Source organism: Rhinolophus sinicus, chromosome 16 (genome assembly GCF_057876585.1).
Source record: "Rhinolophus sinicus isolate RSI-liver-muscle chromosome 16, RSI-T2T, whole genome shotgun sequence".
NCBI lineage: Eukaryota > Metazoa > Chordata > Mammalia > Chiroptera > Rhinolophidae > Rhinolophus > Rhinolophus sinicus.
The window spans coordinates 28,651,981-28,667,657 of NC_142516.1; the positions used below are offsets into that span (position 1 = coordinate 28,651,981).

General features: G+C 48.2%; 1 protein-coding gene across 3 annotated transcripts in view; it reads right to left on the minus strand.

Annotated features, from left to right (window-relative positions):
• The window catches only part of COL15A1 (collagen type XV alpha 1 chain), a 97,466-nt gene that overhangs the window by 61,187 nt on the left and 20,602 nt on the right, over nucleotides 1-15,677 (minus strand). For all 3 annotated transcript variants that reach the window (XM_074330765.2, XM_019729215.3, XM_074330763.2), the window contains exons 4-5: nucleotides 1,902-2,449; nucleotides 652-726 (exon numbers count right to left, since the gene is read on the minus strand). In XM_074330765.2, the coding sequence (XP_074186866.2) occupies nucleotides 652-726; nucleotides 1,902-2,449 (623 nt within the window). The remainder of the gene's footprint in view (nucleotides 1-651; nucleotides 727-1,901; nucleotides 2,450-15,677) is intronic.

The window sequence follows — 15,677 nt, forward strand, 5'->3', positions numbered from 1 at the left end:
ACCTGCTGCAGGCTCTTCTCTCACCTCTTGTTCCACCCAAACCGTAGAGTGAGCAGCCTGAGGATGGAGACCGTTCCTGGTTTATGCCTTAACCTCCAGCATTTCCCCAGGTCTGTCACCTAGCAGGTGGCTCAGTAAATCCTGGAAGCAGGGAGGGAGGAAGGAAGAGAGGGAAGCAGGGGAAAAGGACCCATCTTTTCTTCCCTGTCCACCACCCCACTTCCAACTTAGGAACTGATTCATTTGCCAAGCATAAAAGCTAAATTTAGGTTCATTTTTTATAGGAATTTACACCCAAGATGTCTTAAGAGTTTTAGCTTCTATTTTAGAATCCTGACACCCTTTCTTGACAGGAAGTGTGGAAACCAGGCCACTGACTGCCATAGTCGTGGAAGAACCTCACACCTTAGAAGAAACACAGCTCCCCCACACCCACCAAGGAGATGGCTGAAGTTCTTAAAAGTAATAAAATAAAGCTAGGAAGCTCAAAATAGGACTTGAGGCAGACTTGCCAAGAGGAGAGATTTTAGAGATTCCATGACGTTGGGGATGAAGAATTGCTTGGGCCCCTTGCCTTTCTCTGGCCGACTGGCTGCTGGGGCTATGGGGGCCCACTGTGGGGATGGTTTGGGGGGTGTGTGGAGGACTCACCGAGGATTCTTCAGCTTCACACATCTCCTCAGGAGTCCTGGGGTCAGGGTGGATGGTGAGCTGCTGTATGGAGCCCTGGGGAAAAGCAGAGGGGTCAGAAGCTTCTGCCGGCACATCTACAGCACAACCACCAGGGGAAGTTGGCCTGTCTTTGTAACAGAGAAGACCCAGGGAGAGGACGGGTGTGAGAATATGTTGCCTGTTAGCCGTGACAAGAAAGCAAAGCCACCTCTTGGCCTGCTTTCATTTAGGGGGGACTCTGCTTGAGCCAAGGTAACATGAGCTCCACTAGTCGGAGAGGCCCTTGGGGAGGATTGTGTTCAAAGCTCAGACTAACACAGCAGCCTCCTAACTGGTCCCTAGGTCCCCAGCCTGTCGGGTAGACACTAATATGCATGTCTCCCCTCTCCCAGAAAGTGTGCTTCCCCTGTAGCTGGAAGCTTCTTAGCTGGAAGGCCTCGTCCCAAGAAGAGCTGCCAGCCAGCCTCCGTGCCTCCTCTCTCACGTCCTCTCCTCACACCGGACAGCTCGTTTACCAGGACACAGCCAGATTAAGTGTCTTAAAACCATTAATTGGATTTTAACTTCCTAAAACCCTCAGTCTGCCACTGTACTACAAATAAACCCAAACTCCACCCCACAGGAAGGTCTTGAATCAGTAAGCACAAAGTGAGTACAGCTGCTGACTAAATGAATACAATAACTTAGGGATTTTCTTTAGAATGGCTTATTCATGAAAAAGCCCATTTTGACAGTAAAGTCAGTTTTCTGATATTTTTTTCAGAGCACATTGTCCTAAAGGAGAAAGAAACTCTTTCCCTCAGGCATTCTAGAATATTCTACCTTTGCAGAAACTACTTACGTGCTTCTGCCACCCGTAACCAAAGGTAAAAATCACTGATGGATATAACAAACCTTACTCTTTATATAATACTTTAAAATGTACAAAGGGCTTTCACACTGGCTGTCTCACTTGACTCTGCAACCCCATGGCATAGGTTTCCTTCTCCCTACTTACAGATAAGAAAACAGAGGATCAGAAAACCCAGGTACTGTCTGCCACCACCGGGCTACATTGAAAACTCGGGCCTGGCATCTAGGTTTTGGATTCGGGCCTAGCGTTCTTCCCAGCATGAATGCATGCCTCTTTGAGGACACGAGGATAAAATCCTAACAAGAATAGTTGCTCATGTTTGTTGCATGGTGAGTCTGTGTCCAGCGAACCCCTGATGTGCAGGGCTTGGACTCACAGTGAATTTCTCCAGCCCCGTGGCTCCTGCATTGCCCACGAAGATTCCAGCACTGGACTCAAAAGCCAAGGCCTGGGAGGACCGCTGAAAGGGGGTGTGGCTGTGCTCCTTGCAGTCCATCATGAGGGTCACTTCCTCGCCCTGGACGATCACAGCAAAGCGGTTCCACCTGTGGGTCATCACGGGCACGGAGAAGGCAGCAGCCTCATGGGACACTCGGGAGTGGGGCTCTGTGTAGTATAGGATGACCCGCTGGCGGCCATCGTCCACGCCCGAGAGCCGCAGGCCCAGGTAGATGACCTTCTGGAAGGCGTCTGTGATGGCAAAGAGCACGCCGCCTTGGGCGCTGCTGGGCTTCACCGTGACACTGATGGCAAAGTCCCGGAAGAAGGTGGGCGGGATGAGAGTCCTGGCCGGGCGGCCCACGTTGGCACCAGGCCCAAAGCTGTAGGCAGGGAAGCCACCATAGCCCGTGACAAAGGACACGGATGAGGGCAGAGGGACACCGATGAGCTCCGTGAGGTCCAGGTGGCTCTGGGAAGCCGATTCTGCAGGGAGGGAGAGAGAGGCCATGCTTCACACATATATTCAACTCTGCTTGGAAATGAAGAAGGAATGAAAAGTCACGAACGAAATGGGATCCATCAGGACCACACTGTACTTGTTTTTCCTTTTATTAAAATTTATGTTGCAATTATAGTTGACATATGATATCATATTAGTTTCAGGTATACAGCATAGTGATCAGACATTCACATACCTTACAAAGTGATCACCACGAGTCTGGCAACCATCTGACACCACACATAGTTACTGCATATTATTGACTACGTTTCCTGTGCTGCACTTCACATCCCCATGACTAATTTCATAACTGGCCTTTTGTATATCTTAGTCCCACTGTATTTTCTTTTCTTTTTTTTTTTAAGGGTTTTGGATAGTTGTTTTTTTTTTTTTTAATTAAAGTTTATTGTAGTGACAATTGTTAGTAAAGGTACATAGGTTTCAGGTGTACAATTCTGTATTACATCATCTACATATCGCATTGTGTGTTCACCACCCAGAATCAGTTCTCCTTCCATCACCATATATTTTGTATTTTCTTAATTATTGTTTTCCAAACTTTTTTGACAACGATCCACAATTAGAAATGCATTTACATGGCAACCCAATATGCACATTTAGATAAATATATATCTGTAACACTGCAATAAATATTTCATAAGACTATTTCTAATACTCACTAGGCCCTCTGATATTTTCCTTTCTATTTAATAATTATTTTTCTCCTGTATTTTAAACATGCTGGAAATGACCTAGTAAATTGATTTCATTAACCACTAATGGGCCATGACCTGCAATTTGGAAAACATTTAACAATATTTCCTAGAATATTCCCAGAATACATAATGTTCCCCATTAACTCGGAGATTTTTTCTATTTCTTTCTATGGAACTGGGTAGGTTTGTTTTGTTTTGTTTTGAATGAGATCTACTGTTTAAGTGCCTGGGGCAGGGGAGAGAAGCAAGTGGGACAAAGTAACGTGTTCCTAGACCTTGGGACAATTGAAATTTGCGTAATTGTTACCATTGTCGTCATCACTAACATTCCCTGAGCTCTCTCTGAACCAGGCTCTGCTCTAAACACTTCACCCACGTTAGTAACTCATTTACTCTTATAACAACTCTAGGAAGCTAGGTACTATTATCCCCACTTTACTTGGGGGAAAACTTAGAGAAGATAAGAGATTTGCCCCAGGTTAAGTTCCATCCAGGGTCCTAAGCCAGAGCATCTGACCCCGGGTGCTTTTAACCACCACACGCTGAGGAGAGAAATAACAGGGTTCCATTATGGTGGCCTGGAAAGGGGGCCGTGGTCCATGCAACCACTGTGCCCTGAAAGAAGGCTGTGGGCTGGCTTGCAGTGCCATGCACCCACTCCCGAGGTGATGCCCAAGGTACCAGCTGTGACAGGAAGGCAGGTCCCAGGGAGAGGTGGACAGGTCTCCTGCAGGAAGGAAAATGAACATGCAGGGCCCCTTGGCCTCGGAACTGAAGCACGATACAGAGGATTCCACCGGCTGAGGAGGCCTGGTGTGAATGAGGGTCAGAATCGAGCAGGGTCCCCCTCCAGAGACCAGGGGCAAAGCAGACTCATGTGGTGACTCCCTGGGCTACAGCCGAAAACCAGAGAATGCTGAGAACCTGACTGACCTCCGGGGGGGTTTGGTGGGTTGGTCTCCAGAGAAGACCCAAGGCACTCGGGAGAAACACGAGAAAAGCCCCATCTAACAAATCAACCCTGCTCTCCAGTTTAACAACTTTCCTAGCTGGAAAACTAACCAGCTAGGTGACCTTGGGTGAGTCACTTAACCACTCCAAGGCTGTGTCTGCCTCTATGATATGGACTGCACAAGAATGATGAAATGAGACTATCCACGTAACCCCAGAAAATATGGTGGTAACACAGTAAACGTTCACTGCTCCTTTTATTACGTCCATTCAACAAGCCCAAAAGGTCGGTGGGCGGGGTTACTGCCCCCACTGACTGATGTGGAAAGAAAGGCCAACATGGGGTCCTAGACACTTTGCCCTGTGTCCCTGGGTTCCCCACAAAGAATAATAATGACTGGATTTTTCACATGGGAATTAGTGCTGTTATCCCATTTTACAGATGAAGAACTAAGGCTTGGGAAGATCGAGTGACTGGCCTAAGGTTACATAACTACAGTGTTTCCCTGAAAATAAGACCTAGCCGGACCATCAGCTCTAATGAGTCTTTTGGAGCAAAAATTAATATAAGACCCGGTATTATATTACAGTAAAATAAAACTGGGTCTTATGTTAATTTTTGCTCCAAGAGACGCATTAGAGCTGATGGTCCAGCTAAGTCTCATTTTCGGGGAAACACGGTAGTACCAGTAAGTGGCAGGATGTTTTCGAGCCATGGCTGGTCTGACCTCAGGTTGGTTCACTGCGTCAGTCTCATGAGATGGGGGCTCTCTCCCAGGGGTTCTCCCAGGGGCGGAGCTCAATCTAGTGTGCCCTCTGTGCCAATGACCGTTCAGCAGTAAGAAGATACAGTGGGAACTCTGGTGTGTCCAGGAACTCAAACATCCCCGGAGGGTGGGAGAGAGACACAGCCTGACTCCTGTGACCCCCCCAGGGCCCCCACAGAGAAGGACGTCGATAGTCAGCAGCTAGCCTCTGTGTGCACGTATGCACGCGTGTCACAAATTATTATGAAATATTTAGGAAATACCAAAAAGCATAAATAATAATGAGATACATAAAAATGGTTAAAATGGTAAATTCTATGTATTTCTATTTTACCATAAATTTTTAGAAGCGTAATTAAATGGAAGGATTAAATGTGATAATAGGAGGCCGCTGGTACGTGGCAAATGCTCAATAAATTGGTGGGTATTATTAACATCACCATTCTCCTCCTCCTCCTCCTCCTAGACTTTCAAGTTCAGAAAGGAATCTCAGAGGTCACCTGACACAACCTCTGTGTGAGACGTGTTAACCCTGCACTGCCCAGTACAATAGCCATTAGCCAAGTGTGGCTATTGAGCACTTGAAAACATGGGTTGTCCCAACGGAGATGTGCCATAAGTGTAAAATACAAACTGGAGTTTGAAGACTTAGTTCAAAAAAAGGAATGTAAACTATTTCATTAATAATATTACACTGATTACACGTGACAGTAATTTGGGGAAATACTGGGTTAAATAGAATACATTAATTTTTTTTTAAAGAATAATGTGAGAAATAGGCATGTGCCCACCCACCATTCTGCTTAGGAAAGGAAATATCAATTCAGCTGACCTCTCATGACTCTCCAACCCTATTCCCTGCCCACACCCCCGACGCGCCACTCAGGGGACCTGGTGTTTATCATTCCCATGCAGATCTCTGTAGGTTTACTGCATGAGTCCGTTCCTCTAATAGAATGTGGAGCCCTTTTAGAGGTCTCTAAACCTCATACACATGTTGGCTGTGTGTCTTCTTCTGGCCCTTCCCCCGCCAATACACTGAACACTGTGCTTTTGAGATTTATCTTTGTTGATGCACATGACTCTGGGTCTTGTATTTTCACCATAGTACTCTATGGTATAAAGAAGCCATGATGGGTTGATTCACTCTTCTATTGATGGAAAGTGAGGTTTCCATTACTATTACAAACACTACTGCTATGGACTTCCGTATCCATGTCTCCTCGTGCTTACCTCTGCAGATAACTCTACCGTCTGGAGGTGGAACTACGGGATGATGTGGACACTTGCAACTTCACTGACTGCTGCTAAAATGGTCTCCGAAACAACTGTGCCATTTTTTTTAAATTGAGACACAACTGACATATAACATTGTGTATGTTTAAGGTGTACGATGTGTTGATCGGATACATTTACATAATGTAATATGATTCCCACCTTAGCTTGAGCTAACACCTCCATCACGTCATATAATTGTCACTTCTTTTTTTGCGCTGAGAAGATTTAAGATGTAACTGTGCCATTTTACATACCCACCAGCAGCATGTTCTTGCCAACATTTAGGGGAGGCAGAGAGAGATGATTTGTGAGAGGTCCATGAGGCTTTTCCACTATAATGATAATGTTTGTTTCTTACTCCCCCTCCCCAACATGCCCGACATAGTCCCTCCAGTGCCTCATGCCATCGCAGGCCCTCCCTCTGCCATCTTGCATGCTTTCCCCTCTACCACCTAGCCCACCCCATCCCACCCCACGCCACGCCACCGTTATTTTGCTAGAGTAATGCCCTTTCATCAATGTAAGGGTGAAATTCAGGGAATCAATAACACAGATAGACTTATCCAGTTTGCAGTTTAACTCACCGCATAGCTCGCTACCTGTAATTAGACTTAGTCTGTTTGCAGTTTGATCCATCCTGATATTCATCTGTTTTCTCTTTGTTTCTCCCCTCACTGATTAACTGAAGAACCCTGTTTGTCCCTTTCTCAAGGCTACCCACACCTCGTTAATTAACAACATCCTAACCTGAAAAGAACAATTTCTTAATCCTCAGGCGCCCCGACACTGGAATCCAATTCACAACTCCCTTGCAGTATTTACTGGTGACACATTAAAGTCCCAGGCCGCTATGGCCAAGCCCAAGTCTGGAGTCTGGAGATAACATCATCTTTAAACAGACCAGAACCCAGGAAGGATGTCAGTCCTCAAAACTACGTAACCAACTCCCCCTTTCCTATAGAAGAAAAAGCTAACCTGAAGTTAGAGCAGCTGTCCACTCTCAGACTCTGGACGCTGCCCCGGCGACGCAGCTTCGCCTCCATCCCCTCCCCCCACCACCCGTGTTTCCCTCCTTACTACCCATGGCAGCTGTCATCTTTGGATATTGCCATGGACAGCTTCTTTCTTCCTAACTTTAATAAAACCTTTCTTCACTCTCCCACTTTATAGAGTCTGTGAATGCTTTCACCTTTGACAAATGACCAGGGGTTAATTCCACACCATGACAATCAAGACTCAGCCCTGGCCTCACCTCCCCTGAAATCCCTAGTTTCACCTCCTGCACCCACACCCTCCTCCCTCAATTCCTGAGGCTGCATTAGATGTCCCCTCAATACACACTGGGTCCTCCATCAAAGCATTTCACTCTCTGGTGATGTGTCTCTCTCCCGATTGGACCATTAGGACAAGGACACATCATTCCTTTCTATGTTCCCAGCACCCAGTCCAGTGCTGCTGAATGAATGAATGAATGAATGAATGAGTGAATGAATGAAGTCCAATTCCCTCATTTTACAGAAGGCGAAACTGAGGTTAAAAGATGGAAGGCAGTTGCTGGCTACGAACTTGGATTTGATCCTCAATCCAATGCTTTATCTCTCTAGTCTGCAACATGCATTAAAACAGAAATTAACTTTAAGTTTGACAAACCCCGGAAGGCATAAATAAAATGATTGCTGAATCTGGTTAAATTTAACTACACAGAAATTTTTAAAGTTCTGAATATGCATAGCAAAATAAAAATCCCCATGGTGTCAAATGAAATCCCAAAATTGAACAAAAAATATTTGCTACATATGTTATAGACCACAAACTAATTACCCAAATACATGAAGCAAATGAGTAAGCAGGAGGGCAACAACCCAAGAGGAAAATGGCCAAAGAATAAGAAAGTCTTTCCACAGTAAAAGAAATAAAAATAGCTCTTGAACACAGGAAAAGACAGGCAACCTCACTCAGAATGAGAGAAATACAAGTTAAGACTACAAAGAAACACCATTTTCTCTATCAGCTTGATAAAGATCAATATTGGATCATATGCTGTGTTGGCAGGGTTTAAGAAATAGGCCATCTCATGCATTGCTGGGGGGAGCATAAATTGGTGTGACATCTTTGACAATATTTATCCAAATTACAAGTGTACATGTACTCAACGATCAAGTAATTATACACGTATGTCTATGAGTTGCTTTATCACATAAAGTTATATATGTGAAATGTGAAGCATATTCAAGAATATTCATTGCAGCATTATTTAAAATGTATCAAAATGTCCATCTTTGGGAATGGTTAAATAAATAAATTTTTTTATTTATCCATACAATGAAATGCAATGCAGCCTTTAAAAAGGTGTGATTCCTTAGGTATTAATATAAAGCAATCCACAAGATGTAGTAGGTAAAAATAAACACCCTCCCTCCAAAAAAACTCCAACAAGGTGTAGAATAGAATCACTGCCAGTTGGAAATACATATATTAATACAGGCTAAATACGTAAATATATATAATATATTTTAAAATATAGGTTAGAAAATCTCTAGGATACACAAGAAACTGGGAGCAGAGACTGTCTCCAGGGAAGGGAGCTGGTGTCTGGGGGAGAACAGGAAACTTTCTTTTCACTGGATACTTTTTTCTACGTTTTGAATTTTATACCAGTATATGGTGTGAAAAATAAAGACACTGACATATTTTAAAGACATTCATTCCTTCCATTCCCCTGTAGACATTACAAAACCTTTTCTTCTTGCTTTTCCTCACTCAGATATAGCCCATCTTTGTACAGAAGAAAAAAAAAAAAAGAGTGAAAAGAAATACTAGAAATAAAAGCAAACACCCCACTGAGATTTCTTTTCTCCCCTCCACAGTTTAAAGATAAAAACAAAACAAAACCTTGAGCACCCTGCTGATAGCCCTGTTTCCTTCATCCTTTGTCTAAGCCAGTGAAAAGCTTTTCCTCCAGTTCCTCTCTCTCCTACTGAGAGGAGGAGGGAGAGCTCCTTTCCAGTGGGGATGCTCCTCAGAGAATGTGTGGTTTTGTGGTTTCACGGGGAGAAAATGGGCCAGAGCTTCTCATCCAGTGGTTTGTTTCTAAGCAGTGTCCCTGGAATTCCAGGGACAGGTGGGGGTTCAGAGTACGGGGGTGGGGTACAGGGGCTGAAAAATTCCCACCTGGACAGCTGCTTAAGCAGTATAGCCCAGGCTTCTACATGGCAATTCTGGGAATTCTTAGTCCCAGACAGATACTGATTAAAAAATAATCACAAACCTACCTAACCTCCTGTTTGATAAACAGGGAGATGGATCATCAGTGAGAGTTCCATGACCAGAAGACACAGCCAGGAAGCAACAGATGGAGCAGCGAAGCCAGGATGGAGAGAGGGAGGTGTGATTTTGAGTTGGAATCTCAAGTCTCCAGAGCTGGTGCCCTTCCCGCGAAGGGAGGACAAGTGTGCAGGCAACAGTTAAAAGGTCTTGTTTCCACTGGATCCACCACAGAGGGAGCCAAGCCACAAATCTAGAGGAAGCCCAAGTCAGCCCTGCCCTGCTCTCAGCAGCCCCCACCGCCCTCCATTGTCCCATGGCGTGGTGTGATGTGGCAAGGGGCGACTGCTGGCCTGGAGTGACCCGTGCTCAGGGCTGCGCCTGGGCCTGCTGGCTCATTTCCCCTTGGCCTCTGACAGGAGGGCCACCTGCTCAGGCAGCCACCAGGGAGGGGAGAAAAGCCAATGAGCCAAGACAAACAGGCCCAGCAATTTGGTCCATAGGCTTGTCCTGGGATAGCTCCGTGCTGGTCAGGAAGTGGGGGAGTGGAGATCGCAGCTGGTGGGAATACATCCCACCGTCCTGGAGGGGCAGACTAGCGAGGCATGCTGATCGGGGGATGATTCTGGAACTCTCCAGCCTCAGGAACCTTGGGGCCCTTCATGGGAGGGTGCCACACTTCTCCCCAGATAATAACACCTCACTCACAGGACACTGGAACTTGAGTAAAATAATATTCCTAAAATGCTAAGCACACAGGAAGAGACAGGTGCAGAGACTGAGACACTGGTAACGGTTAGTGAGGTCAGGCTATAGGTCCCACATCCAACAAAGACCTCACTGCATTTTCATCCGTCACCTGGAGATCCAGGCTCCCTGCCATCTCCACGATGCTGGGCCCACGGACCCAGGAGCCCCCCACCCCCAACCCCCAGGTATGCACACAGCCATAGGGCAACAAGAGGGCCCAGGCAAGGGAAGCAGGGCTCTTGAGTGGAGTCCCAGGTCTGCCTTGGACTCTGTGCTCTTGGGCAAGCTGCTCCCCGTCCTTGATCCCAGTTTCCCCATCTGTGAATCAGGGAGTTAGACAAGATGGACTCTCCAAGCCATATCCACTCTGACGTAGTCTGTATTTTTACTGCCTTCAAAACACCTCCTAGGGCTGAATGTGATCTCCGTCTCAATCTCTCATTTCATTAATGCATAGGGATAGCTTCATTTACAATAGGGGTTCTTCACCTTACTTTTCCAATTTGTGAATTTGATAACATTTATAAAGCCTCCATATCCTTCCGTGTGTGGTGCTGGGATATGGAGCTGAATCTAGAATGTAGGTTCTGAGGAAACTCATTATCCAGGCGTCTCAGTTAGCAGTCACCCATTCATGCTACTCTCGAGTTCTAAAGCCTTCTGTGGCTCCCTAGTATTTTAGGATAAGGTCGAAATTCCACTCAAGACACCCTTTACTTCATCTTCTTATTTTCCTCTGTTTGTCTTTGCTAATGCTGTTCCTTCTATTGGTAACACCCTTCCCCATCTTCTCACAGCAGAATCTCTCCAGTCTCACTCAGCTGCATCCCAAGACACCAGAGCCCCAACCCTGGCCTCCACACAGAGCCACAGGCGTCACCGTCTCCTGTAAGCACCCACATCAGGGCTTGGCATAGAGCAGGCACTCAGCAATGTGGCCTGAGGAAAGGGGACAGACAGATGCCACTGGGCCGCGCCCCGCTTAAGTCTTTGGTTCAGGCTCCAGAGCACATCTCTGGGCCAGCCCTTCCAAAGGGCACAGGCAGAAGAATCAGACTGCTTTAGAGATGGACCAGGCAAAGGAAAATCTGAGCAGTCACCGCGGGGTGCGACTTTCCTCCCAGGGGTCCAAAGCCAGTTTCCATGGAAACCAGGGCAGACTCTAGCAATAAAGAAATAAACAGGACAGGGTTCAGGTTTTCCTTCCACAAAGATGACAGCGACTTGGCCAGAGGAGGTGAACAACGGGATGGGGGTGGGGGTGGGACCCTTCCCTCTTTTCCTCCTCTCAGCCACAGACTCCAGGACATCTGGTGCCTCTCCTCCCCAATCCAGCCTCAGTTTCTCCTTCAATTTAATGGACTCATTCAATCCCTTCCATCTGTGGGGTCCTGCGGAGTGCTTGGGGCTAGCCTGGGCTTTGGAGTCTTGCCTGAATCCAGATGTGTATCTGGCTTTGCAAAGCTCCATCTCACAGATGACATCTGGGACCCGAGCCCAGCGCTCGAGCTTGTTAGCTTTTAAGGCCCCAAGAGGCTAAGGAGCGTTCCTCTGGCTCTGGGTCAACCAAGGCTGCGTAGAAGCCAGACAGGCAGAGAAGGAGAGGCTGAGGACACCCCAGGAGCGCGCGCAACAGCAGCCTCTGGCGGCCACATGGAGAATTGCATCTCCATGAAATTCAAGGAAGGCTTCCCAGGTTGGAGCTGTGCGGGACCCTTACTTGCCTGTGCCTGGGGAAACTGGGAGAACGGGGATCCTGAAACCAGAATCAGAGTCTGCGGTCTGGAGGGACCCAGGAGAGCAGGTCTGAGGTCATACAGGTAGCTGTGTCCAAGTCAGGACTAGAACCTGGATGCCTACCTCCCATCCTCTGCCCTTTTCCTATACCAGCTGCCTGGGAAAACTGAAGGTGCCCCTCTCTGCACCTCTCATTCCCACCCATGGCTGCGAAGACCCACAGAACACTTCAGTCAGCTTTAATGGGGACATGTTGACTCCTTCAAGCTGGGGGCAGGGCTAAGGAGGCAGGCCTGAAGACTCTGTGTTGCTGTGGTCAGGGGTTGGAGCCAACAGGCCAATGGTATACAGGTAAAATGGGGTGACTGCCCTGGGGACCCTAGCAGGGCCCATCTGGCCTGAATTTCCCCACACTCAGCCCCTGAGAGAGAAGAGGTCCCTAATGCCTCCTTTGCTCCCTGCAGCATGAGCTGGGGAGCCTCAGAATCCAAGTGCCCACCTCCTCGCTCCTTCTCAGGCCATCCTGCCTGCGAGGAAGACATTCTTGCATGTTCTCAGACTGTTATTTCCCTTCCCTTTGGAAACCCCTATGGGGAGGTGACCCAAGACCCTGGAAGTACCAAACTCAGACCTCCTAACCCGTGTCTTCCTTTCCTCTCACCTCCCTAGAGAGACAGGAAGCTGGGAGATCAGCAAGCCACAGATCTGAGAGCAATGAGTGCAGCTCACCATCTGGAGAAGGAGTTTCCCCCGCCGTACACCCACCAAAAGGCCATCTGTTTTCTGCTCACACATCTCCATTGTTGGGGCGACCCGCCCCACCCCCAACAGCAACCCTGACTACTGTTGGGCAATTCTAAGTCTTCAGAGCTCTTTCTCCTGGTGAGCTCAGGCATGTCTCCCGTAGCTCCCACCTGCCTGGCTCTTTCCTCTGAGACTATACACAAGTCGGCCTCAACTTCCACATCCTCGCCTCTCATATGTTGCACAAGGGGGTAGAAAGGGCCAATTTGGGAGGCCCACTCAGCCACCAGCTCAGTGTGTGATCTTGAGTAGTCCCTTCTCTCTGAGCCTCAGGTTCCTCATCTGCAAAACGAGAGGCCTGGACGAGATGGTTTCCAGAGGCCCTTGCCAGGTCTGAGAGGCTCCAGTTCTGCATCTTCCTCCTCTCCCGTCTGTTTTCCAGTTTCTCTAACCACCCTTAACTGCCAGTTCCTTCAGCCCACAGCCTTCAGGGTCTGGAAGGAATGACTCCAACAGGGACCAGCCCTCCCCATAGATGTCCTCGTCTTTGGACAGCATGGGCTGGCCAAAGAAGTGGGGTACTGTGCCCAGGAAAATGTCACCGCTCTGCCTAGGGGAAACATCACCCCACCCAGGCGGGGATGTCCAGAAATGCCCGTTTCTACCTGACTTCCTTCCCTAAGGAAAGTGAACACAACAGAATGTATGTCGCATGGGAGCTGTCTGCATCCAGTAAAGATGCAAGAGGTTCTTAGAAAAACCACCAATGCGTTTCTTAGAAAAAGAACTGTTTCCCTGCCAGGGAAAAAGTCCTGGATCAACTTAGAAGGGAGACCTGGACTTGCCAACAATGAAAGACCTCATTTTTCTGAACTACAGAAGAGCATTTTTCTACATGTAAACTTAGACTGCCTCCTTCTCTTTTCCGGTTTTCATATATAGCATAGGAATTTTCCTGCTCAATGAACTTACTGTGTGAGCTCCCCAGCCCCCTCTCTTGCTCTCTCAGGCCTCTGGCCTAAACTGAGAAAGGGATGGTTTTGAAGGGAGCTGGACGTGGGCAGAGACTGGCAAGGTGTGGGCCCTGCAGCTTGGCTGCACTGCCCCACAGCTGGAAGGAGCTGGGCCCAGCTGAGAGCCCCAGCAGGAAGGCACCCATCCAGCACCCTCTCTGGTTTTCAAAGCATCCTCTCACCTGTTCCCTCTTCCAGGAGGAAGGCAAGGCAGAGCTCATGTTCTCATTTCTCAGAGGAGAGAATCAAGCCCCAGAGAGGGGAAATAACTCACTTGAGGCCCTGTGCAGGAGCCAGCACTGAAGACCCGTTAGAGCACACTGCCTCCAGGGCTACCCTCCAGGCCTGGGCGGGAAGAGGTTGTACAGCTCTGTGTTCCCACAGTCCCTGTCCATCCATCGACCCAAACACCCTCATCTCTCTGCATTCTGGTGGTTAGTTCCCTTCCTTCTCTGATATTATTAGACATGGGCTCCTGGGCATGGATGGACTCATCTCTCAGTCCCCAGGACCAATACAGAGGCAAGGGTGACCCATGAATGAATGACAAGAAACAATAACATTAACAGCTAAGATTTACTGTGGGCTTAATGTGTGACACGCACCATTCAAAGAGCACCAGTCATTTCATCTTCACTCTTGTCTATGAGGTAGATAATATTATCCCCATTTTACAGGTTAGAAAACTGAGGCTTGGAGAAGTTCATTGCTCCAAGGCCATGAGGATAAAAAGCGACTGGAGTCAGGATTCAAATCTGAATAGGTGGTATAGCACGGTGTGACGGCTCCAGCCCTGGCCACATATCAGTCACCCAGGGAGCTTTTAAAAAGACAGAGGTCTGACCCTCCTGCCTGACCCTATGGATGCAGAATCTTCCAGGGTCTGGCCTGGGTGAGTCTGATGCCCTCTCCCAGTTGGCAGCTACAGGTAAGAGCTAACTTCCTAGGCTCTGGTGTCAGACAGACCTGGGTTTGAGTCCCAGGTCTGCCACTAACTGGGGTGTGACCTTGGGCAAATCACTTCAGTTCTCTGAGCTGGAGACTCATCTGTATGGTGGGACAGCAATGGAGGCTGCCTCACAGCGTCATCGTGAGCATGGACATCCCGTACAGGGCTGTGCTTAGCAGGGGGCCCAGTACGTCGGGAGCACTCAGGACCTAGGGTGAGTCCCAGCTGACTCGACTGGGGCTGACTCAGGGTCAGGCACTCTCACATTCTTGTCACCTCACAGCCACCCTCCAATTTTTAGCCTTTAAAGAACTAATAATATCATTGGTAAGGAGGCCCAGTGACTAAGGAACAGAGGAATTTCACCTGGAGACAGTGTGCTATGACTTCTGATGCTGAGACCCAGGTCTGCTTACCACCTGCCCTGCACACACACACATGCACATACATACACACGCACACACACACACAGACATGCACACACATAAACACACACGCACACACATGCACACACATGCATTAACACCTTGGGCTAGGCAGAAATTGGCTCCAGTGAAAGAGCCATACACAAGCCTCTGGAAGCACATGGCGGGTCTTGTTGACTTGCTGAGCGAGGGCCTTCAGACCCCCCTTTGTCCCATTCGCCAAACCTCTGTTCCAGGAACCTGGCGACCATGTGCACCAGGAGGCAGGGTGAAGGCCCGCAGGTGTGGGCAGGTGTGAGCAGCTGTGGGCATCTGGGAAGAGCTTTGTAGTCAACTGCTCTCGGTTTATGGACCTTCCTCTTGCATCTGGGGAACAAGGACTCTTTGAGAGTGATGAGGGCCTTGAATCGTGGGGATGACATCAGCTGGAATGAGTCACCACCTCGGCAGGCAGCTCTGGAGGGCTTGCCAGGGCTCTGTGAAGAAAACGTGCCTGGAGGAGAAGGGGCCTGTCGGGGGCATGTGAGGGGCACCGGATAGGAACATGCAGCAACCTGCTGGAAACGGAACCCAACAACCCGCCGCGCCTGAAAACTGCCAGGCTCAGCACTGGAAGGG